This window comes from Scomber japonicus, chromosome 23 (genome assembly GCF_027409825.1).
Source record: "Scomber japonicus isolate fScoJap1 chromosome 23, fScoJap1.pri, whole genome shotgun sequence".
Classification (NCBI taxonomy): Eukaryota; Metazoa; Chordata; class Actinopteri; order Scombriformes; family Scombridae; genus Scomber; species Scomber japonicus.
In genome coordinates this window covers 2,798,306-2,822,821 of record NC_070600.1, presented here as the reverse complement: position 1 = coordinate 2,822,821, position 24,516 = coordinate 2,798,306, and the positions used below count along the sequence as shown (strand labels likewise).

Sequence of the window (24,516 nt, the reverse complement as noted above, 5' to 3'; positions counted from 1 at the left end):
CACTCAAGACTCACAAACTTGAAGATATGAAGAAGGAGAGAGAGAGAGAGGGTTAGGGTTATTTTTGTAGAAACAATGCTTATTTTTATAGAAAGGGGCCAATTCTAGGCTGAATGTGTGAATAACACCTCATTTACATACATGTTAATAGAACAGGTGCACCATGACGCTATTTGCTTGGCAGCGCAGTTTGCAGTGCTTTGTGAATTACACACAGTTTTTTGTCTCATCTGCACAGGTTTGACAGCCACAAAAGCTGCGCAACCCTTCTGTAGATTTGATGTTAGTCTGAAAGACTCACTGGCTGGTGATGCATCTCTCTGTGGATTCACTACCACCTTACACATTGTTATGTTACTTATGTAAAGGTTGTGACTTGACGCTGATTTTAGGTCACAGGTTGATGATCTAGTTCATTCTAAAGGTTTTGGATGGAATTGAGGTCAGGCTTCTGTGCAGGATAGTCACGTTTTACAACTGGAAAAAGCATTTTTTATGGATCTAGCTTTGCACAAGGCAAGGAAAGGCAAGGCAGCGCATTTCATACCCAGGGGAGACTCCATTTGCTTTAAATAAAAACAAACATTTGACAGCAAAAATTGGAAGCATAAAAAAACATACAATAAACCCAATTAAAACAAAGCACAGAAAAATAGAAAGAGAGATAGAAAATAAAAAGCTAGACTACAATAGAGCATAAAATAGAGAGTGCAACATAAAAATAATGATTTGCATTAAAATCATTAAAATGCTTTAAAAGTGCTCAATTATAAGCACATGAAAAGAGAAATGTTTTTAACCTGGATTTAAAAATGTTCTCATTTGGGGCTGATTTCAGTTCTGCTAGTAGTTTGTTCCAGTTGTGTGCAGCAAACAGCTAAAAGCTGCTTCACCACGTTTAGTTTAACTCTGGACTCAACTATCTGACCTCGTTAGACACATTAACATGTCATTCATGTATGCTGGACCTAAACATTCAGTGATTCAGTACACAGGTTCATCATAATATTGTAACAGCAAATGGACAAAAACAAACTCATGTAACAACACTGTTATCTATAATATTATTATATGCTGAGTAATTATGATTTTTCTTCGTTGAAGTGGAGTGGTCCACCAAAACAGGAACAACAGAGCAAAAACACACATTATGCGTCACATAATCTTGCACACATACTTGATTTGATATCCATTGCTTGCTTGTAAATTGAAGTGAAGATTTGAGGGTGTGTGTAGTGTGTAGGTAGGAGGCCTATTGCTTTCTGTATATTCTAAAACTGTTCCTCTGTTTATCGCTGATACACACAGTTCTCCTCAGATCCCCCATCTGACCTATTTGATTACACTCATCCTCCAGAGAGAGGAGAGAGAGTGAGAGCAGCACCTTTGAGTCTCCTCCGCCATTTCACACAACAAAATAAGATGTTTCATTGCACAACGCTTCTTCACCAAACGAGCTGGGTGGGTTAGAAACTGATAGAAAATTGCCTTTTGAATAATCTTCATCTTGATTTATTTATTTTTTCCTCCTGAAAGGTTCTCTGAAGGTTATTGTTGAGAATAATGCATCTCCTGCCCCCCTGCAGATGACAATCATCTTTTCAATTTGTTTGAGATTAGGTCATATGGAAACAGTGCATCGTAAACACACAGGGTCGGCACGCCAGAGATGGAGGATGGGGCGGCTGGCATCGTTTCCCCCTGTTCAGGGCGCATCCAGTCTTGATTGCCATGACACTGGCGGTGGGAGAAACCAGGGCAACAAACAAACAGAAATCCACAGATCTCTGTTACTAACTGGGAGAAGGAGAGAAGTCGACCCCCCACACTCCTCCCAAAGCAGCATGACCAGATTGGATGTTTGATTTGCTACTGGATCAGTAAACACACTACAGCTTTGGCTCTTTCTTTTGATTCAACATAAATCATATCTGAACAAACAAACGACTTCTCAGTGTTTGAGATATGACAGTGTTGACATCAGTGCTGCCATCTGAGAAGAACATTAATATTTCTGTAAGCACTACTAGAGGACCACTTTTATCACTAAAACACTTACATTGTATTGCTGGTCCCTCTCTCTCTCTCCCTCTCTCTCTCTCTCTCTCTCTGTCTGTGTGTGTGTGTGTGTGTGGGAGGTGGATTGCAGTAATGTTCCTTGCATGGTTGAGCTGGTAGACTGAAGCCTAAATGGGCATCTGGTAGAAGTTACCATGAGACATCAAAAGAAAGATTTCAGAGAGTCAGGAAGCTGAATGCCTACAGAATCCTGCATCGCCCCGACTATTTGCCTCTCACTACGCATCCTGACTGCACTGAGGCTAATTACAGGCAGATTGCTCAGTGGTGATAACTTACCTAATGCGTTCTCTGAATAGAAGACCAGTTGACTGGGTCAGATTAGTGCTGGAACATGTGTTTGAGATGCAACTACACAATCAATTGGGCGCTAATTGTATGTCTCAGGGACATAGGTATCCTTTGCTATCTAGAATGTCAATAATCGGCTGGGTTAGCTTATGACTCAACATCAGTTTTATTTTATTGAAAGATGCCATGATCCCATGAAGTTAATTATTGACTATTAGTGTGATACACATAATAATACATTTAATCTTCTGCAAAAAGTGCATACACTACCTTTAGCAAATTTATGATATATGGTACCAGACGTGACCTCTGAAGGCTGCAATGTTCATTACAACAATTGAGACATGTTTGATAGAAGTTTCTTAGAGTACAGTCACACTGGTAAGTCTTGTACTGAAACAGATTCATTTTACTGGAATCGCTACAATCAGTGGATTCACTGCTACAGTACCTTTGAGTAGAGTAGTTCAGCTCTGGTGAACTGGGACATCGATTTGCACCATTGATCATTTGCAAACAGAGATACAGCATCATCGGCAGTCAGTCATGAGACGAAAGTGGATGGTACATATATGTTCCCTTCAATTAACTGTTAAAGACAGTGTAAAGTGAATTCAGACATTTTCTTCTAAACACATTAAATAGGTCATAAATGTATTTCTAAAAAAGGTGTAAAAAGCATTTCAACCATTTAGATTTGAATTGTGGAGCTAGGCTTCACAAACTGTGTTTCAAGATTTCTGTGTTCAGGATTTAGTGGGTGGATCTGAAAATGATAAACCCGCCCCTGCTGCTCTAGAGGTATAAATACATTCAGCACACACTACTACTATATATATATATATATATATATGTATATATATATATATATATATATATATATATACACATATATATGTAAATGTAAAATAAATGTAAAATCTAAAATAATGTATAAAATAATGATAGAAATAATGTCTCTTCTGTGTTAGAAAAATCTACTTGTAAAATAATAGCTCTCTTTTCTTTCTTTTCTTTATTAGTGGACAAATAAATAAATAAATAATATGAAATAATGTTCTAAATAAACTTTGCTGAACTACTCTCACCTCGCACTGCCTTTTTGTGTTTCTTTGAGTCCATATGAGCTGTGAGGTCCCCGGCACCTTTATTGGACACAGACCCATATGTACCAGCTTTGCACACGGTGCACTCAGCCTCCCATATGCCCCGACCCGGGCGGTAAACTGGGAATTTTTTTCGCAGTTCATCTGTGAACGTGCATTTGCGCTTCGGCATCTTGAACGCTTCAGCTGCACCGCCGGTGTCTGCTGCTTTCTTGTTGTGAGTTTTGGAGATCCGCCCACAGGGCAGCCTCTCGGGGATTACGTAACACACACTACCCCAAACAATGACGGGGGAGAGGGGGGGCACACACATATACACACACACAGAAGGAAAAACGGACATTATCATCAATTAATAAAAAAACCATGGATGCCCCGGACAGGACGTAAAAAGTGGACATGTCCAGGGTAAAGAGGACGTTTGGTCAGCCTACAGTTAGCTGAATTAGCCGCCGAGCTAACTGCCGAGTTAGCCACCAAGCTAGCAGCCGAGTTAGCTGCCGAGCTAGCACCTGAGTTAGCAGCAGAAAGCTTGTAGCGTCCATGTTTGTGGTAGAGGTGGTGACTTTGATTGACAGGTGACACTTGGTAGGGGGAGGGGTTTCAGCGGACTCGGTGCGCACTCCCACAGCGTTTGGGAGCAGAGAAAGAGACTGAGTTTTACACAACTTTGAAGCCTAATTTCATATATTTGGCGATTTTTTTTAATCATTCAAATTTGGCAGGGTGGTTAACAAAACACTTTTCTGTGGTATGTCAAACTCAGAACACATATTTATTCTTACTTTACACGGACTTTAACTCATGCTCAAGTCAGCAAAATGAAACATGTAGTCAGACTATTGTCTGACAAGGACATCCAAATAAATTTTGCCATGGCATCTACTGATGTGACCATGTGACCAAGCTGTTGTGGAACCATGTACATGTAACCTTTATACAGATTGTGGGACTACAGGAAACATCATGAGGTCATTAAAGTCAAACAGTGACATCTTATTGGGAGCATGAAGAACTTTCAAAACAATTAGCTAATTGGATAATGAGATATAGCCTGATGGTGGAATAAGGACAACAAATGAATTGTGTAAAATCACTAGGGACATGAATGGCTCAGTATATTTCATTGGCAGTCTAGTCAGTACATTTTAATATGTATTGCATGGTTGAATTCAGGTGTAATGTTACTAAATGAAAGGTCAAGGGATCACCAACAGTATTAGGGATTTTCTGCTAGTGATCATGAATAATCATTCAATTTGTCATAATACTGCATATCCAGCTATTCATTTTCAGCATGGACCAAAGTGTTGGTCATGTTGATGGTGGAAGGGAAGGGGTTACAGGATCACCATTCTGTGGGGACCACAAATATCCATATAAATTCCATGGCAATCTGGTTAGATGGGCAAACAGACCGACTGACAGAAATGGATTTAAAATGTCTGCAAGTGATGAAGGCTATCATCATGTACTGGTGAAATTAAAGGCTAATCCAGCATGGAATCAGGGCAGAAAACACATACATTTATACTTCAATCATTGGTGTCAAAGCACTTTTCTTGAGCTTTAACAGCAGATGAAAAGCAGCTGCTTTGACAGCCATGACTGAGATATAGCAGCAGTTGCATTCCTGATACCACCACTGTTATCTTTCAGTACTGCTTTTGATAATATTTAAGAACACCGCATGGAATCAGTTTGCCATTCCTTGTTCCCTGTCTCCTCCCTTGATTTTGTGACTGCACAATGCATACTAAAGGATCAGAAAGGGTTTACCTGCGGTTTCATGTACAAAATGGCTTGGCCTTGAATAACAGCAAAGTAGGTCAGTTTTTAATGGACAACACAGATCGCAAATAAAGAAAATACATTTACATAATTAGTATTCACAACAATTTCAAACAACCAAAACTGTGGCATAAATAATCATTCCTCAGATAATTCTATAGATAATTCTATTCAATTCAATTGCCCACCAGTCTGTGATTTGTGAATTAATAACAGTGACCTGAGTATTGTTGTTACTGAGGACTGAATAATTCTTCAGAAGATTGTACTTGGGTAGTACACTCAAATCAGACCAAAATTACAAAAGTCCATTATCCCTGCAATAAAGAGCTAATGACCCAACAACAGGAATATATTTGCCAGGGCGCCCATCTCCTTGAAAGGGCCAAAGGATAAGGAGTCATTAAAGCAGTGTTATCTGGTCCAGATAGCATTGGCATGTCTGTAAAGATCATTATTTTTGCCCCTGGAGCCATTTGGCAAAGGAGAGCAGGGCTAACTGCACACCCAGCGCTAACTCCAGGGTCAGCTGTAACACAGGGATGAAGACACTAACGATACGCAGCCTGGCAGCTAATGCTTTTCCTAAATGATCTTAATGACTGCAGACCCTAATGTGGGAGAGTTCGGGCTCCGTGTTTTTCTTTGTGCTTGGTCAGCTCATTGTAGCTGCCAGGGGCATGGCTGAGCCTTTTTTATTTTTTCAACTTTTCTCAGGGTTTCTACTTCTTGTAAGATATTTTTTACCCTCTTTTTGGGTGGAGGGAGGGGAGGAGCGCATATCTCACTGAAGGTCCCAGTGAGCTGTGAGCGGCTGATATTGTAATAAAGAAACACAGTCTTGCATGCCTCCCAGTTCAGCCTTCCCTTTGGTAAATCTGAGTGTTTATGTGAAGGAGTACTCCAAATTCCAGATAGACACAGAAGAGAGTCAGAGGAGGCAAAATTTAGCTCGATGTAAGTAATTTTCTCAAGTCAGCTTTGTAGGCAGATTAAATGTTCAGTGTCACTGTACTGCTGTCTATTGAAATGGTAATGTAACAACAACAACAATAATAAAGTAAAACTATGACCTACAGTCATATTCTCAAAGCATAGAAAGAAATGAAAATAAGCAACTAAGGGTTGATTTACTCTAGATTCCTGCTAAAGCATCTATTTTTCCTATGGGTCTTCATCCAGAGTTAAAAGGAAAGCCGCATCACTAACAATTGCTTGTTTTCTTTACTATCCTCATTCTGAAACTGTTAACATTGATTGGTCATGGGCTACTTGCACATGTCATTTACTGTATGTTCAACTGAGTAAAGGTGAGTTTATCTACCACCTTCAGTAACACTTCTGCAGTCAAACATAATTCTTGAAGGAGAGCTTAATGTGGTGGCTGGTGTCAGTGAAGATACTGTAAACTAAGTAGAAAACACATTATGAATATGAATGCATATATAGAAAATCCAACATTGCATTGGTGGTCACATACTGTGGACATACTGGAGCATATGGCACTTGGAAAGTGTAAGATGAAGGATGTACCCATTTTAATTTGGGTCTGTCATTTTAGACATTTCTGTTAAAATGTTTTGTGATACCACACTTAGCATGCCATTGAATGGTAGGAAAATCAACATGCAGTAAATTAAAATGTGACAGGCTTAGGTAATCAGCGTAGAGAACTGTACATTTTCAGAGCAGGGTATATTCAGAATCTTTTATATTCTTTGTAAGGCCTTCTTTGAGGCCTTAAAGCATGTAAAACCATACATACATAATTACCATAATGATGAGAACACATATGGGTTCTATAGTAGACATCTCTTGGGAAGACAGATGACATGATTTTGTGTACTTAGGCTCTAGCAAATTCATAGAAACATAGAAAACGTTATGTTGTAGTTGTGCAGATGGCCATCACGTTGTGTTGCATCACCCCTGTGACACCAGACAACAGGGCACTAATGATGCCATATTATCAGCAGAAGGATTCAGGGGTTAACATCTTATCCAGAGCAGCTGAGCCATAATAACACATGACACGCCTGCCATTAGTGAGAATTCTCCCCATGGAAGCCACACTTTAAAAAAACAATTTGACTAGGCTATAATCTCCATCTACTCTGAGTGTTTTCATCTACTAAAGGACTTCCAACAGCTTGAGCCTAATCAAAGAGTTTCTCTCTTGTTCTTTGTGTCTCTGGATAAGGAAATTCAATTAGCTTAATTGGCCTGGATATTATGCTCTGTAATGTGATGTAAGCATCACTGTCGACAAACTTCACAGGGCACTTTAGAAGCACCTTGTTAATTAGAGCAATAACTTTAATCCAAATGTTTTACTTCAATGTTCCAGATGATTCTAAATTGAAATCCAGGTAATCTGTTGAAATAACCCACAAGGAGATAGCTGGCTGCTGATGGCAAAGTTGTTTTTTCTCTTGTTCAATGTTTGATGATCACAGTACAAAAATAGATAAATCACTTTTTCCTGACAAGATGAAAGCCTATTGTGTTTTTAGACAAAAGATGGAATGGAAAAATACACAAAGATCTCATTTGAATGGGGAATTTAAACCCTGCAACCAAGCCTCTTCACTCTTAGATTTTGTGAGCTCCCTTTTATCAGAACAAAACTGAAAAGGGCATTTTACAAGCAGAAGAGACAACACACTGAGGAAATGATTGCACTTTAGATCAATCATATATCATGGGCTGCAACATGCTCTGTTGGTTAAGGTAATGGACAGGGAACCGGCTCTCTCAGGCGGCTGGTTTGCATCTAATGTTGTGCCCTTGAGCTAGATATTTAACCTTAGTTGCTTAAGCAAACAGTGCCTTATAAATGGGTATGTAAAGTATGAAAGTGTAAACTTTAACAGATATAAATCAGAGAGCTAGTTGAAGTAACAGTCAAGCGTATGAGTGAAAAAAGACACCACAATCACTGGTAACACAATAAAACTGTATTACATTTGTGCTTAAAATTATTGCAATTACAGTATTTACAAGCGTTGTCCTAAAAATAAACATCTCATGCTGGATGACACATAAAAAGAAATCATTGTACAATAGCAAGCAAAAGTGAATATTTCTTTTATGTACACCCACAATTTACAAATTAATGAAGGGTTTCTTTTATTTGCCAACTAAGAAATGATGCTGAGCATTGTTGCACATGCTCAGATGCTGAAATTCAATACTGGGAGATCATAAATGTGTTGTTTTTTATCAGCAGAAAAGGACACAACTCCTCTGCAACTGTTGTGATGGATAGAACCAGGTCTTAAGTTGACTGACCTGCAGCAGAGAGTACTTAACTGAAGCCATAGCTGTGATGCAAATCACACAACCGTCCTCAACATTAGAAATGATCAATTCAATTCAAGTATCAGCATGTCAAATGATGCCATATTTCTGGACAACAGGTTATGCACTGAATACTTATCAAATAAATAGAGTACAAAAAGTAACCAACCCCCAATATCCCCGACCAATCCATACACCTCTACAACCGCTACAACAACCTGCCTCCAAGAGAATTTCCCCACAAGTTTGGCCAGTGTGAAAGCAAGTTTTTAATAAATAGAAAGGCTCCATCAAAAAATACATAGCCTCTCTTCACAAGAACAGAACCTAGTCAGTCCAAACCCAGGCTGCCCAGACACTGTTGAAAGAAGCTCTGACAGAATACATTTTAGGAATTGTCACACCATGAAAAATAGTCAACAGGCATAAAGTCTAGTCCATATGATGTTTAAAGCTGCATCCACTGATTGTGGCCACTTGGGGATAGCAGGACAAGCTGAAAACACAACAGTTGTAAATGTGTTGGTTAACATGTTAGCAGTTAACAGTTGCCTATTCACACATCCAGTAGACACAGAGCAACTCTATCATTTATTTGAAGTTGTGTTTGTGTCCACTTGATGAGTGTAAGTCCAATATTCACTGTGCTTTTGGCTTTGGTTTGATCTCTACCAACTTCTGAGAAAAGTATATGTCACTTCTACTGCTAAATGCTCCACTTCACCAGCTAGTTTTGATTTGTGTCTGCTGTCTGGTGCTGAGCAGGTAGTGTATGGCCAGTTTATCAGAGGTTTACCACTGATAACTACTGCTTCTAGAAATGAGGCTAATACAAGCAGAGTTTACTGGCCAGAAAAGCAAAACAATGATCAAGAGGTGAATAAGCTCAGGAGAACTGTAAAGTAAAGTAAAGTCGCTTTAAATGTATTCAACAGATGCATATTTTGACCAAAAAGGTATTCTGATTGGCATTCAAACCACACCCAACCAAAATGTTACTTTATCAATTCTGAGAAGTTGTTAAAAAAGGCACACCTACTAGTTTTCACGGATTGACAGTACAATGGCTGAACTCATAGTGAAATAGTGGTGACTACCCCAAAAACAAAAAATAAAAAATTGTACCCTTTGTCAAGAGAAAAGCACTGATCATTTAAGAAACTCATTGTGTGATTTGGAAGTGTGTTGATCCTTGTGATTAATGTTATGAGCACACAATATGGACCAGACCAAGCCTTTGTGCAACTGAAGAGTGAACCACATGCTCTCACACACACACACACGCACGCACGCACGCACGCACGCACGCACGCACGCACGCGCACACACACACACACACACACACAGAGCAACAAATCAACTTAATCATCTTTTTGCCCCTCTTCAGTTTACATTCACCGTTTTTTTTTTTTTAAAAACATACAGTAAAAAGGTCTTTATCTCAAAATTACATTGATTGACAATACCTCAGTGTATTTTAGATTCAAGTAGAAGTTGGTGGCCTGTGCAGACAGGTGGGACATGGCGTTTCCTTGTCAGATAGGATGAGACAAGACAGTTTTTGGGCAGGTTAATTTTTTCCCCCGACAACCAGGAGAAGCTGTTGAAAAAAATTGCTCTGAGGCCGTTGTTTTGTTGGCCAGGAAGAAAGAGGCAGCATCCGTCAGTCACAAACAAACAAATGAACTTTTTTTTTTCATACTTGTAGTCTGTTGAAGGCTTCCAGGGCCTTTCTCTGCCACACTGCAGTCTCTATGGCTATTCTGTACAGCAGAGTGCCCCCCCCCCCCTCCCAGGGAGGCTTGCTTCATTATGTACATGTGGGGGAAAGGAGCTGGACAGGAGGCAATAGTGTTTTTTTGTTGTGTGATTGCAAGCTCTCCTTCAGTCTCTGTCTTCCTCCCACTCCTCCTCTTTCTCCTCCTTTTCCTATTTGTGGGCCTTTGCGGGTCAGCGGACCTGGGGAGCGTAGCCCTCCTTCATCAGCCCCTCCTCGTAGTCTGTCTGGCACAGGATCATGTTGTTCTTCAGGAAAAACTTGTCTCCCACACAAAACCTGCACCACACAAAGACAGAGAGGAGGGGGCGAGGTTTACATAAGCATCAAAGCAAGAATCTCATCATTAGTATTGAGCTGAAGGCTAGCAGGCCTAGCCGGCTGCAGCACTAGCTTCCTGGCTGTAGTGTAAACTCTCTACCTCAGCTACTGTAACCTTGGTGCCAACCCCCCTTTCAGCTGCAAAGCTGCTGTGTGCAGACAGGGAGCTCTCTTCTTAGGAAGCAGTCAACTCACTTACAAGGGAGGAAATGCAGGGCTTGAGGGTGGGGGTTAGTTTAGGGGGGGTGGGGAGGTGCTCTGGTGTATATGGATGAAATTATCTCTGTTTCAGACTGCTGGGGTTCCTTTCCACCTGCAGCTGTTACCGAAACCCCCACTGACCTCAGCAGCCATCCTATTCCAGCCGAGGGGGGGGGGGGGGAGCACAGTTATACTTGACCTTTCAGCACAGAACCAAGTGGAGATTATGTTGAACGTGTAAGAGCAGTAAGAGTAACTCTTGCTGTATTGTCCTGAGGGCCGCTTATCTCCCTTATTGTGCAGGTTGGACAAGGTCGGCAAGCGCTGGTGCCAGTGTTTACCAGGGGGGAGGTGTAGCTGGGGTGGTGGGGTGGGGACAGTGAGCCTCACCTCCATTTGACTTCCCTGGGTGTTAAGACTGCTGAGTTCAGTGCTGGGAGCTGCACACAGTGGACGGAGCTCAGGTACCTGACGAGCTCAGGCTGTTCACAGCATTTATTCAGGGCTGGAGGGCAGATTGAGAGCATGATTTGTTACATCCATTTGGGACTAATTAGCAGGATTCAAATACACCGTAGTTATTGGCACAAAATACCAAGAAGTGTGAGAATGATGTGTAAATGCCAAATGTTATGAGGAAGAGATGACAATTATTTTGAAACACAGATCATGTAAAGCTGCAAACTCATAACTCTGATGCAGTCTCTTTAATTCATTAACATTTCAGTGAAGGATGAAATAAGGATTAGTTAGTCATCTTCATCCTGTTTAATATAATATAAAGGCTGATTTTAGTGATGCCATCCTACCAAACTTCACAGTACTGTAGAGAATGAATTAAGCAGTCGTCGTTATTGTCTCTTTCTGGGAAGCTTTGGTTAAAGGAAACACAATAATACTTTGCCCCCAAATGTCCAGCTAACAAAGACAGAGTTTTAGATGAATACTTTAAGGTCTGGATCTTTTTAATGGTTGTGCTTTATTTTGGTCATGTTGCCACATCAACCTGTGATTTTGACTGCTATATTGCATAGCCATCCTCCCATCAAATAAATGCTGTGCTACGAGATGCTATGGGCTAGCCACTATAGGCTAGTATGAGATGCCACTATAGGCTAGTGGACATGCGTCAGACTGTGTGTTGGGGTAGTGGGGGTTGCTGCATTCAGGTGTTGCTGAATGCAACAGGTGTTTATGAATGCTCAAGATCACTATTCAATGCTTCTGTATGCTGTTAACAGAGTATGATGGACAGTTGGTAGAGAACTCTTTATAAGCAACGATAACAGATGGAGTAACTTCAGCCATGTGTCTGTATATATTTGTCATGTTTGTTATATAATTGTTGATTAGAATATTAAATGTTGTTAACTTCACTGACTGCTTTATATCCACTTTAAGGCCAACAATCTTGACCAATAAATAGAAACCAAATGGTCTACCTACAAAGATATGAGCATCCAGTTTTAGTATAAATCACTTTCTTGACTCTGACACTCTGAAGTGACTGAAGTTCAGATATAATAGAAGGAGTGTGAGAAACCTTTTGTTATGTTTTGCACTTTACAATAGTTAAGAGTTAAATGATAGCAGTTCGGGATCTTATAAACAGAGAGGACATAAATCCAAATCCACACATACTCAAATTTGAAACTAATATATTATATTTCCTGTAATTGTCATCACGGTGCTGGCAGACCTTTATTACAACACTAAACACAGTAAACTAATATCTCTGCTGTTTGATACAGTGATTAAGCAGAGGGATGTGTATTTCATGTAAGTGTATCACTCCACTCTAATGAATTGTCCTGTTTAAACCACCCATTGTCTTTCAGAATATATTAGTGAGTGCCTTTAATAATACCCTTCCCACTACTTCAGCCTTATCCCACCCCTTTTTCTGTTTCAAACCAGTGGGATTGTTTCTCACTCCTCCTCTCCCTCTTCCTCCTCCTTCCTCTCACTCTCTTGTCATAGCTCTTATCCCTGCTTTCCACTTATTTCACACAGCTAAATTGTTTCTGCTCTGTGAAATGTCAACAGCATATATGACATATGTGAACCAATTATGATGAGGATATTACGCTCGGCCCATCACAGGCATGTCTAATAAAAGACCTTGTGTTGTCCTAGTGTTTCCTGTTTCTTAAAAAACAGTTGCAGGTTACATGTTTACATCTTCTATATAGTGAGTACTCATAAATTGGTTTGCTATTAGTTGACTTTCAAAAACAAAAACAAGCAAATAGTGTTACTGATGATATGATGAATGGGGATGATCAAAACTATTATACTGTATATATAAAACCTACAATGGTACCACTTTAAACACATTCTTTAGATTAGCTTTCAGTGAAGTGTTATAGTGTCCTGTGGTTCAAAGGCTTCTCAACATTTAATTGAATTTTGTGGTAATTAGTACCTTGTTTTAGATCTGCTGTACATTAAATTATTTTATGATTGATTTTTATGTCCATAACTGTATCTCATGAAGGAACTTAACGCAACCAAGAGATGCTGCTGTAAGGTCCAGGACTTGAATTACAATGATTTGTCAAATATACAAATACAGATTTCATTAGGTTTCATTTTAAGGAATAGTTTGCAATGAAAATTAAACATTTAAAAAGTATGCATTTCACATACTATTCATTTAGTCTAGCATTGTATTGATTTTTGATTATTACATCTCTATCCCACTAATGCCATTGTCCGTTGATATAGAAATGTTCTCATTCCTTTATTTTTCTGGCAGTTATGAATGAGCACAATACCAGATCCATGTAACTCACTGAAAGAATAAAAATGTTCTCAGTGTTTCTGAAGTCTGGAACCAAGCTAGGCTAGATTAGATGCTTATTGGCGACTTTGTCCATTTCATTATGGCATCTCAAGCCCACTTTCTAACGTGACTACCAGTATAAACATTTCATGCAACATTGTATAGTTACTTTTAAGCACACTGATTCCTCCAAAATCTCAAATTGGTTTTCAGTTGGGTTGAGATCTGGTGTCTGTAAATATCATAGCATATGGTTCACATCGTTTTCATACTCATCAAACCATTCACTGAGCATCTGCTTTCATGTTTTTTTTATTTTTATGTTTCTCCACTTATTTATTCAGGTTCAGTTTTTTCCTTTAATTTTTCACCCATCTGTACTTAATAACACATGCTACTGTGAGGGCTCAGTACTTATCATAGGAGCTAGCTATAGCTCCATTAAAGGTGTCCCTTAACATCACATCTGTTTTCACAAGTATGCTATCTATGTAGTTATATGTATATTGTGGTCTGAAATCAAATGGTTTTAACTATACGCTTAATCGCCCTCTGCGGGTGCTGTTCCTCTCTCCCTTCACATTCTTCCCTCTATATTCCTTCCTTTATTTAGAGGTGACTGTGACTAATGAGTCTTTAGAGACCTCTTGTTGTAGGAGGAAGAGAAAGAATGGCTTCCACAGGCACACACTTAAAAGATGTATTGCGACGCCAGCTATTTGCCTCGGAGGCCCATGTTAACTAGAGTAGTCACTTTCGACTCAAATGAAGAAACAGTGAGATTGTAAAAGAGAGAAAATAGTCTCAACTGCACCAAATCTAATTACTGTTAGGATGCATGCAGGTTCAGAAACACTTGGCACTATGACACTGATGCTTAATTGTAACAGCATGTTGTAAATCTTCTCTGGCAGATTGCTGCTGGGCAATCAGAAGCAGCAGTACAAGGGCATTGTGAAGATGAGGTTTTCTTTGGGGAATGTAATGTAGAGAACATAGTTTCACATTTGGAAAGGATGTTATGATATTATTTATTTATTTTGTTTCCATTTTTGGTGCACAACCACTGTGTTTTAAAACTGGTTTTAATTAAACCATTAATTTTCTCTTTACATCTGTGAAGCTCAGCAGTCACACATGTCAGGTTTCTGAACTGTACCACTGACAAATCAATTATTAATCAAATAGTGTGTCATTTCCTTGGAGTCCTTGTTCAGGATCGGGAGCAAGAACACATCAGTTGCTGTGTACCAGGTAAAGACCAACCCTGACACAATGTTGTATTTCAAGGGTTGTCTCCTCGAGGGATAGTCATATACAAAGGTGTAGCCTTCAGATACCACTGAGCTCAAACTAGGCTCTGTGCCTACAGAAGACAATCTATAGCTGATTCCCTACTCTGCTGAGAATGTTAGCACACAAATGATCACATTTGACCAATTGCAAACTGTCTTGACAGTACTGACCTTTCAGAAAGTGGTGGGGCCAAAATGGAGGAAGGCATTATATTACTGTAGGTGTAATGCACAATCTAGCAGAATCATAAACTCCAGAGACATACATCATAGTTTGCATGCAGTCATGACCCAGGAGTGGCTGGTGCAAATATTACCTTGAATGAACTATGTTAGCTTACTGTCTGATTAGTGACAAGTCATCAAGCTTCCAGTAACACCAATATCATGAGCCACAGAATGTGGCTCCTGATGGTACTAAGCTAGGGTCTTTGGAATGTTGAAAATGTATGAACAGGCTTTGCACCAGCTGAAACACTAGAAAAACTTCCATTTATTTGTATAAATTTGTAATTTTTACTTTTTTCCTCCTCCAATAGTGCAGGATTAGGAGGTTGAATTCTGTTCTGTAGTAGCCTGGCTGCACAGGCTCTGAGGTCTCAACACCAATCATACACAAAGTGACAACTGTGTCCCTTATTGCCTATTAGGCCCCCGTCTAACAAGCCTAACTCATGACATACAAGGCACCAGTGGCTGAGTTTAGCTGTGCTGAACCCAATTGGTGTCAGTCTCTCCTTCTAAGACTCTGGTATGGAGCCTCCCCCCTTATCAGCACTGACCTTCCCCTGCACTGTCACCCATCCTGCTCTACTTCACTCCCCTCTACTCTAACCTTCCTCCAGCCTCCCTAGACTGTGGCCTCCAGCTCATCAGGGGGAAATTGGGCCGGCACTGGCTAGATGATGAGGCTGGACGACAGCCCCATCGATTAGCTGTCCCCCAGGGCTGATCTGTGGCTAACTGCTTGCTGGATGGAGTCTCATATCTCCTTCCTTATTCCCAGCACCCCCCACTCACACCAACAACCCCACACTGCTCAGAACCCGTCCCTTTGGCTCTAAGACCATGATGGTTCTTCGTCTCCCCCAGCTCAGCTAGGGAAAATAACAGGTCTGGCTGGTGGGAAGGTCACGATGGTAGATTTATGTCCAGTTTAACAGAGTAAGGCCACATTGGGTGCAGACATGAGCAATCAGAGCCAATGTAGGATCCTATATTTTCACTGATAGACCAGGGACAGAAGCTATTCACTCCCCTCAGCTTGATACCATTTCAAAGTCATGCACAGTGCGAAAAAATGGGAGGAAAAAAGGCTTTTGCTCTCTGGCAGATACACAAGTAAGATAACTGGTGAGCCTTTTCCATTTATCTTATTCTTGAAGCAGGTTTAGCTCTCAATGCTTCTTTCGTGGCAAGCAAGAGATTACTGCCAATTTGATGGTGATGATGACAAAGAACAAAGAAGCAGTTGCAGGTCATGATCACAGTGACATGTCCACTCTCAGCTAACCGACCAGTCTTTCCATCTCTATCCTCCACTAATTGGCCTATCACTTAAACAAGGCCCTTAATAGCTGAGCATGGCAATGACCATTAGAGTTCTGCCTGTGAGTCCCTGATGAAATCAGAGTAATCACTGGCTTTGAGTTCCCTGCCCTTGCTTGGTAGGGTGGATGTACCCACAACGTAACTGATGGTGTGGATAGATGCATGGGAGTAAGTGTGTGTGTGTGTGTGTGTGGTGGGGGGTTGCTGTATGTTCATACTCGATTGTAGCAATTCAACCTTCAAATGCCAACATGCGCTGCGGCTGACCTGCAGGAGCGATGGATAATTACACTGTGTGACCCCTGCTGACCCTGCTATAGCCTGCTCTGTTTATCAGATTTCACATTTTCTGACGATGTTCCACAGAGAAATCTCTGGGCCATTTGTGAGATGGATTAGATTGCTTTATTGAAGGGCCTGTTGCGGGGAGGGGGTCGACGGGGACTTTAATGTTTGTTTGAGGCTGGGAAATGAGAGGGGACAGAGATGGTGTGGTGTGGATGAACAAGGCAGCAGATGGGTATGCAAGACAAAGAACAGGGGCCCATTTTCAGACTGGCCACAATAAGAGGCTGAGAAACTATTCAGGGAATCTTAAGTGAGATCTCCTGATAGATCTCAGGCTGAAGCTGAGAAAATGTGTAAAAGGTCATTCTATTAATCAGAATATAAATGTTGAAAAAACCCACTTGGACTTATTAGTAATGTTGTGGACATCGCCAAGAATGCATTATACTTGCTGTGAATCCCAAACGTTCTAAAAGGCAAATCATTTCTGTCATAAATGTTGATTCATGACTGCAGAGATTGAATCACTGTGGCATAAATCTCTCTCTCTCTAAAACAGGTCCTCTCAGAACAACAGGCTGCTGACTTGACTTTTGTCATGCTTGCACTGTCAATTTGGAAAGATGTTCCCAAAAATGTAAGCACATATAATAACAGATGGAATTACAGTAATCATTTGCACATCAGAGTTTGATTTCAAAGTTTAAAAGCCCATTGAAATATATTAAAATCATCAGTTATTCCAGCTGCTTCTGGGGCAATGCAGAGTGATCCTTTAAATCTATCTTCCTGCACAGATATCTCTCCCACATCTCCACCAATGTAAAGAAACAAAACGGAAAACAAAAAGTCAAAGCTGAGAAACAGCATCAATTACAGCCAATGCCACACCATAAATCTTAGCCAGGCCCCAGTGAAATTGTGATGGGCATCTGAACAGTGCATACAAGGCCACAGCGGACCATGTGAAACTATTTTATTCAATCTATTTTATTCAACAGTTCATCAGCTGCGCTAATGTAAAAAGAAAGATTTGCTCGTGCTTAAATGGGTTTTAATGTGGGAGAGCAGAGTTGGCCTGCCTGGGTCTGGCTGATGAAGACTAGCTGACTTCTTCCATTAGAGGAGGCTGTCTGGTTCAGCCGGCTGAAGCGTCAAGACAATAACCAAGTGCTAATTGTGCGTAACCAGGTCCTTTGCTTGCGCAGTGTGTCTGATTTGTGTGTGTCGATGTGTGTGTGTGTGTGTGTGTGTGTGTGTGTGTGTGTGTGTGTGTGTGTGTGTGTGTGTGTGTGTGTGTAGATGCATTAGGATGTCTGCAACAAAGGTGAGTTTGGGAAAGAAGGTGAGAAAGACGCAGGAACAACTTGTAACCTTCCCGTGATGTTCCCCTGCAGTTTTCTGTTTGATAGTTTTTCTTTTAAGCTTCAAAAAACCCTTTGACAACATTCTTGTTTGGGTCATTAGCTCCAAGAAAGTCTCCAAAGCGTTCCATCATTCTGTGAAGCTCTCCAGGATGTTCACAAAATGTTTCAACAAGATTGCCATATCTTTGCACAAAATATTTAAAATATGTCAAGTAAACTATGTCTGGGGTTATAACAGTTTTATGAAACAGACTACGTTAGACTATTCACACAGATAATTCTGTCACTTTTCTTCTGTATTCCATCAAGGAGAGACTTTCCAAAAAGTGTGCTCTTTCATCTCCATTTGTGTGATTATTCATATCAGAACTGTAGAGACTGATGCAAGAGACCCAGCATTATAAAGGCCCAGTTATGCTCAACGTTAAATATGGATCCGGTTACAGATCGAGCCTTCTGTCTGTGCTCTGCGTTCATTTCGTCCGTATTTCTGCACGTTTCCATAAAGCTTACGGATACAGACCAAACGGAGCAGTACCACCGGAAACCATGGGGGCAGTGTTGCTGTCACTACTCGATATGTAGCTCTAGTGAGACACGAAGAAGAAGAAATAACAATAGCGGACCTTTTTGAGGAAACGTTGTGTGAGTTGGTTAGAAACTTTAAACATATAGTTTTTGTCTTTTATGCAAGAGGAACATTATCAATATCTCCTCCACAGTCGCCATGTTTGTTTTTGAGTTTGTTGTTGTCATAAACTTTTGACTCTGTGCTGCCCCCTGGTGGATGTATTGGTTAACATCCATGCCAACGTACAGGATGCATGGAAGTATGTGAGCGGTGACAGTAACATCATTTGAAAAGGACGGATACATTTTCATACGTACGTTGAGCATAAGTTGGCATTTAAAGTGACACAAGGAGACAGTGGGTTGCAGCTGGGAGGAAGCTATGAGGACTGGCTTTATTCTCTGGCTTTGAGTGTGACCATTCAGAAGAGATATTAACTCTGTTGCTTTTGGATATGTCAAATGAGTGAATTTGAAGAAGACTCAGGCCTTAACTTTCGCCACCACAGCAGAGGTTCAAACCGGCAGCAGTGCTTTTTTCAGAGGATCCATCAAACACTACTGTGAGTTTGTAGGAACTGCACCTGTAGCTCTAGGCTGACACTTTACAGTAGTAGTCCAGGATTATAATCACTGTGCTGGATCCAGCAGGTGTCCTTGAGGCCCTGGTCACTGGTTAGAGTGATTACTATGCTGTAATCTTGGTTCCCTGAATGACAATTTGACTGGATGCGGGTATGGAAGAGGAGCAGGAGTGTGTTCCAATTACTCACCTCTGATTGCAGAGCTGGCATGCAAAACAGTCCAGGTGGTAGACATTCTCCTTAGCCCTCATGACCATCTCAAAGGCTGGAATTAACTTGCTGCAGGCTGCGCAGTTCCCAGTTACACCGAACAACCTGAGCCACCAACCCACACACACACACACACACACACACACACACACACACACAAAATAGAGAAAAACAATACATAATGTAAATGCTTTCCTCAAGTTTTAGGATTCAAAGCAAAGCAAGGCAACGGCTCCAGTATTCTTACACATATATAAAATAACGGTGCCATTGTTTCACCTTATTCACCATTTTTTATATAATACACCTTCAGGACAACTTCAGAGATTAAAAAAAAGCCTGTCAGCCTATCAGACAGACTAATAATTTTAGAACCGACAGCAGTGCCATACAGTAAAACAGTATTTTTCCTCCTAATTATTTTTTATTTTGATATTTTTTAAAATCTTTCCTTTACTTATTAGTTCCTTGGTACAGGTCCAACTGTTTCTCCACTGACTGACTGTGTGTCATTTAATAAGAACGCTGTCATACATGCACTGATGAAAGTTTTCAAACCAAAATACACAACAGTTAAGAACAAACAATATTTATTATATTATTTAATTTTGTGTTGAGATTTTGTGAGCTGAAAGTTATGAGCACAGCACATCTTTAACTCCACCCACAACTCTGTCCCACCTCTGCAACCCATAGTTAACAGAAATACACAGAATAGAATTACAGGACTATGACTGCTTCTGCTGCTTCTTGGTGACTCTGAAAATGGGAGTGACAGCTGTCAAAGGCATTGTGGTAAACACACTAACATGAGCTGCTGAGACAGATAGGGTCTCTGAATCAGTCACAAAAATAGGTTGGACAGGGCTGGGCCACAGTAACGCAGTAAAAAATAGCAGGGCTGCAGCTTGTGCCATGGAAATAGATGGGACATAGCTAGCACTACTGCCCAGGGAGGATCCTATTATTTCTTTGGCTGCTCCGGGGACATTAATGCGAGTATTCATTAGGGATTCAGGGCTGTTACTACACAGCGACCTAGACCAGGCTAGCAAGGGAGAAAAAAATCTGATAACAAAATCATATAACAAAATAACCTATTAGGCAGACTTCTTGAGGCACTTTTAGCCGTCGTTGTTAAAATGATAAAACGGCATGCCACTCTCAGAGTCTGTAAGAGATCGCAATCTGATAAATGATCTCAGGGCTTGGGATATGCAGGGTTGTTTATTAACCTTCAGAAAGTATGTTTCCCAGAGGCAAAGGAAGCAGATAGATTGTGCCCTCATGAATACCTACAGAATTAAGGGCCACTGTCAACACACCTTGAGACAATGAACGATATCTCTTGTAACATGGTAGGTGGGTGAAAACAAAGAGGGCCAATTCGATGGATTAGTGCTGACTTAATTAAAAGAATTATGCCTTTTCCTTTGAGCCATCTAAATTTAGATACATCTGTGTTATCTCTTGTCCTTTCTCTTTTCTGCGCAAATGTGCATTGCCGGAAGGCCTTCACATGAAATAGATGAAATGATGATTTCTCTCCTTACAAAGCAGAGTAATTGATCTAAAAAATCCTCAAAAAAGAAAGAAAAAGAAATGTTAGATTTAGTGTGAGATAACGAGCATGAGTGTTTCAGCATATCAGAGGCTCTTTGTATGGCAGATTTCGACAAAGAGTCACAGTGAGCCGCCTCACACTGTGCAGGGGCGAGTGTCCTTGTCTTTCAGTAACCTGAATCATTTTCAGATGGCATGCACTCAAGGCTCTGGATTATAAATGATGGAAGGTATTCTTGTAAAAAAGCAATGTTTTAAGCTTTCTGCCTGTCAACTTGAATCAAAACGGTGTTCTGTTTCACTGTTCACTGTGTTTGTCCGTGCTCTTCTCTCACCTCTTGCAAATTTAAGGTGGCCTGCAATGTTGAAAAGGACTGTCACACTACTTTTCTCTGAGAAATCCTGGGTAAAAGTCCTTGTGTCTGTGACCATACAGTGTTAGTGTGTGTGTCTACCGCTTGAATCAATGAATGAGACTACTACTTTCCTCAGAGACTGATTATTGTTGAGGTGAAGCATCAAACTAAAAAGAATAGGACCACCAACAAAACCTTAATGTAAAAAGGAGCTCATACATTTAAAAAGAAAAAAGAAAAACTTAACATTTCTCAGATGTCTGAGATCTGGTATACTCTTCAACAATGTATATATATATATATATATATATATATATATATATATATATATATATATGTATATATTTATATATTTTTATATTATATTATTTTATATAAAAATAAATAAATGTCATGGTACACCACATAGACCAGAAGATAAATAGATATTTTATAGGTAATTTCCCCCTGATATATAAGCTTTTAGTGGACACCAACATTCTACCATTTCAAGATTAGACTAAAAAAGATTATATTTTTGAGAATATTTTTCAGCCAATACTTCATTTTTTCATACTAAGAAAATGGAATTGATGTAAAAGACCCCCACACCCAGATAAAACACTGAAAAGTTGTTTCACTCCCTGAAAAATCTCAAAGACCCCCAGGGTTCCCAGACAGAACACGTAAACTCCTGGCAGCTTCTCATCCACTTGTTTGCTGCATAATTCATCTTGTGCTACTTTAACCACTGCTTTAAATGATTGAACAGCACCTCACAGCCTGCGCTGACTTACAGGAACAATACATACATCAGCTCCTCAAATCAAACAATCTTTTTAGTGTCTCTTACAAGCACAGCTTAGAAGTGAGGTGACTGATAAGAGATGTTCCCAAACTACATCTGTGGCAGCACCAGCCAACATCCAGCCAGTCGAGCTTGCTGGGAACTTGTGTGGCAAACACTCTTCAAACCCTAACCCTGTGGGGAGGGAAGATGGATGGAGCGTACCTGCCACTCGTCTCTCGCCGCTCCGCTAGTTTGATGCCACAAACACTAATGGCTCTCAAGGGAGAAGGCAAATTAAGCGTGGTTTGCTTATAATGAATTCAAAGGTACAGGCTCCAACACAATCAGAGGATGATGGTTTAGTGTGCAAGACCCAGAGCCTGGGACTCAATGATTTAGCAGCACATTATAATTGGTAATAAATACATTTCTAATGCATCTCTCTCAGGCTGACAAAGGTACAGCTGTCTGCTATATCTAGAAGGGGACTGCTGAAAAAAACCCAGAATAACATAAGTAGAATAGGGGGCTTGACATACACTTCATATCCGTAGCTGACAAGATAGCATGTATATTTAAAGAGGTTGAAGATACAACATGAAATTAAAATTCATGCTTTGCTCAAATCTAAATTTGAAAGAGAATAGAGACAGTCAGTGCCCAATACCTTGTTTCAGTCAAAAAGCATTCACTGTGTATTACAGCCTGGTACGGCTCAGTGGTACCTATTTGATGAGAGAAAAACAGACACCAATTAAATTATTCCACAAGGCTTTAGCCCAGTGGACCCCAAAACCCAATCTGAATCTGCAGGCTCCTGTCCCCTTTAGAGAATGCTGGAGTGGTGTTATGCCAATGCCTTTTCTCAGCTTTGTCAACTTCAATCCAAAATCCCACCTCCCTCCCCCCTCCCTTGGTGATTAGTGGAGTGTAAGAAATTACATATATATACATATTTATACATATACAAAAAAATGGCTGAGATGAAAAACTAAATAAAAAAATATAATAATTTATGATCTTTAAATCATTATTTGTGTATTAAGGTGTATTGAGGGCCCTGTTGCAAATGAATGTAGCCTGCAGGTACTGTACTTGTCAAGTAATTGCACAACACATATTTTAAAATATGTTTAATGCTGAAAAATGATCTCTATGGTGTATTGTTGGTTCCCTGTAATACTGCACTGTTTGTATGTTAGTGCCCACCTGCACCCTGACACACCCACCAAATACCTACTTTCCCTGCCAGTCATGTCCCAAAGCATTTTACAAACATTTTAGCTTTCATTCTATCTTACAGTAATCTTTGAGTTTTAGAAATTAAATATTGAAGTGATACACTTCAGCTTAAAATACAGTGATTTGCTAGGTTACGCACAAGTGTAATAATGTCAACACACAGAGTATGATAACGGAGGAGTAACATTGTGGATTGTTACAGTAAAAGTGTGGAGCAATAATTAAATAAGGGATTCCATTGTAAAAATAAGAAAACATCAGTCCTCTGCTCTGCAGACACAGGTAAGACCTTTTGAAAAACTGATGTTGTGACCTTTGTTTTCAGGTACAGAAGAAATAGTCCCTTTGAAAATAGTTCAGTGTGTTCTGTTTAAATGTGTCTTTCAACACTGGGTGAATGAGTGTCTGAAGGTTGAAATACTGCAAAGAGTTTGACCAAGAGGATCAACCAAGTCCTCCATCATTCGCCTGACCAGGTAGTTCAGCACTATCAAGGGCAAAAAATGTTTTTTTTTGGGATGAAACCATTTAACTGGGATTGGAGGGGTGGGGGTGGGGGGGGGGACCAGTTCTTCCAGTATCCATTTGAAATTCAGGCAGTGGCTTTGCTCTTCTCTTTCCTCTTCCCTCCCCCCAATCCCTATCTCCATCCCTCCCACTAGTTCAATTGCTCCTGCCTCAGCATGCATTCATCAGCTGCCGGATTAGAATTTGTTTCCTCACAAACCATTGATCATCGGCCTATTACTAGGCAAATGACAGTTAATTACCCACTACATTAACCACCGGGACCCAGGGACCGACTCCCTGTGCCATCAGTCAACATGATGAATGTGGCAAGTTCAGTAATGCACGGCCATTCCCTCGTCCGCCTGCCACGCTGAGAACAACCCCTGGATCTCACTTCCAGGCACCCAGGGAAAATCTATGGCAATCTGCATAATTACAGGCTCAGGGTTAATAACAGACAAATGATTTGTTGCATCTCAACATAGGGTTTTTTAATGGGATTGTGCTTTGTCCATTTGATGATCCACCCTGTCTGGAGCCTTGCCGTTGTCCCACTTGGG

General features: G+C 40.4%; 1 protein-coding gene across 1 annotated transcript in view; it reads right to left on the bottom strand.

Annotated features, from left to right (window-relative positions):
• Positions 1-10,424: 10,424 nt before the first annotated feature.
• Positions 10,425-24,516, bottom strand: part of lmo3 (LIM domain only 3) — a 41,467-nt gene continuing 27,375 nt past the window's right edge. The window contains exons 3-4 of the mRNA XM_053314089.1: positions 19,496-19,621; positions 10,425-10,623 (exon numbers count right to left, since the gene is read on the bottom strand). Of these exons, the coding sequence (XP_053170064.1) occupies positions 10,518-10,623; positions 19,496-19,621 (232 nt within the window). The 3' untranslated portion in view covers positions 10,425-10,517. The remainder of the gene's footprint in view (positions 10,624-19,495; positions 19,622-24,516) is intronic.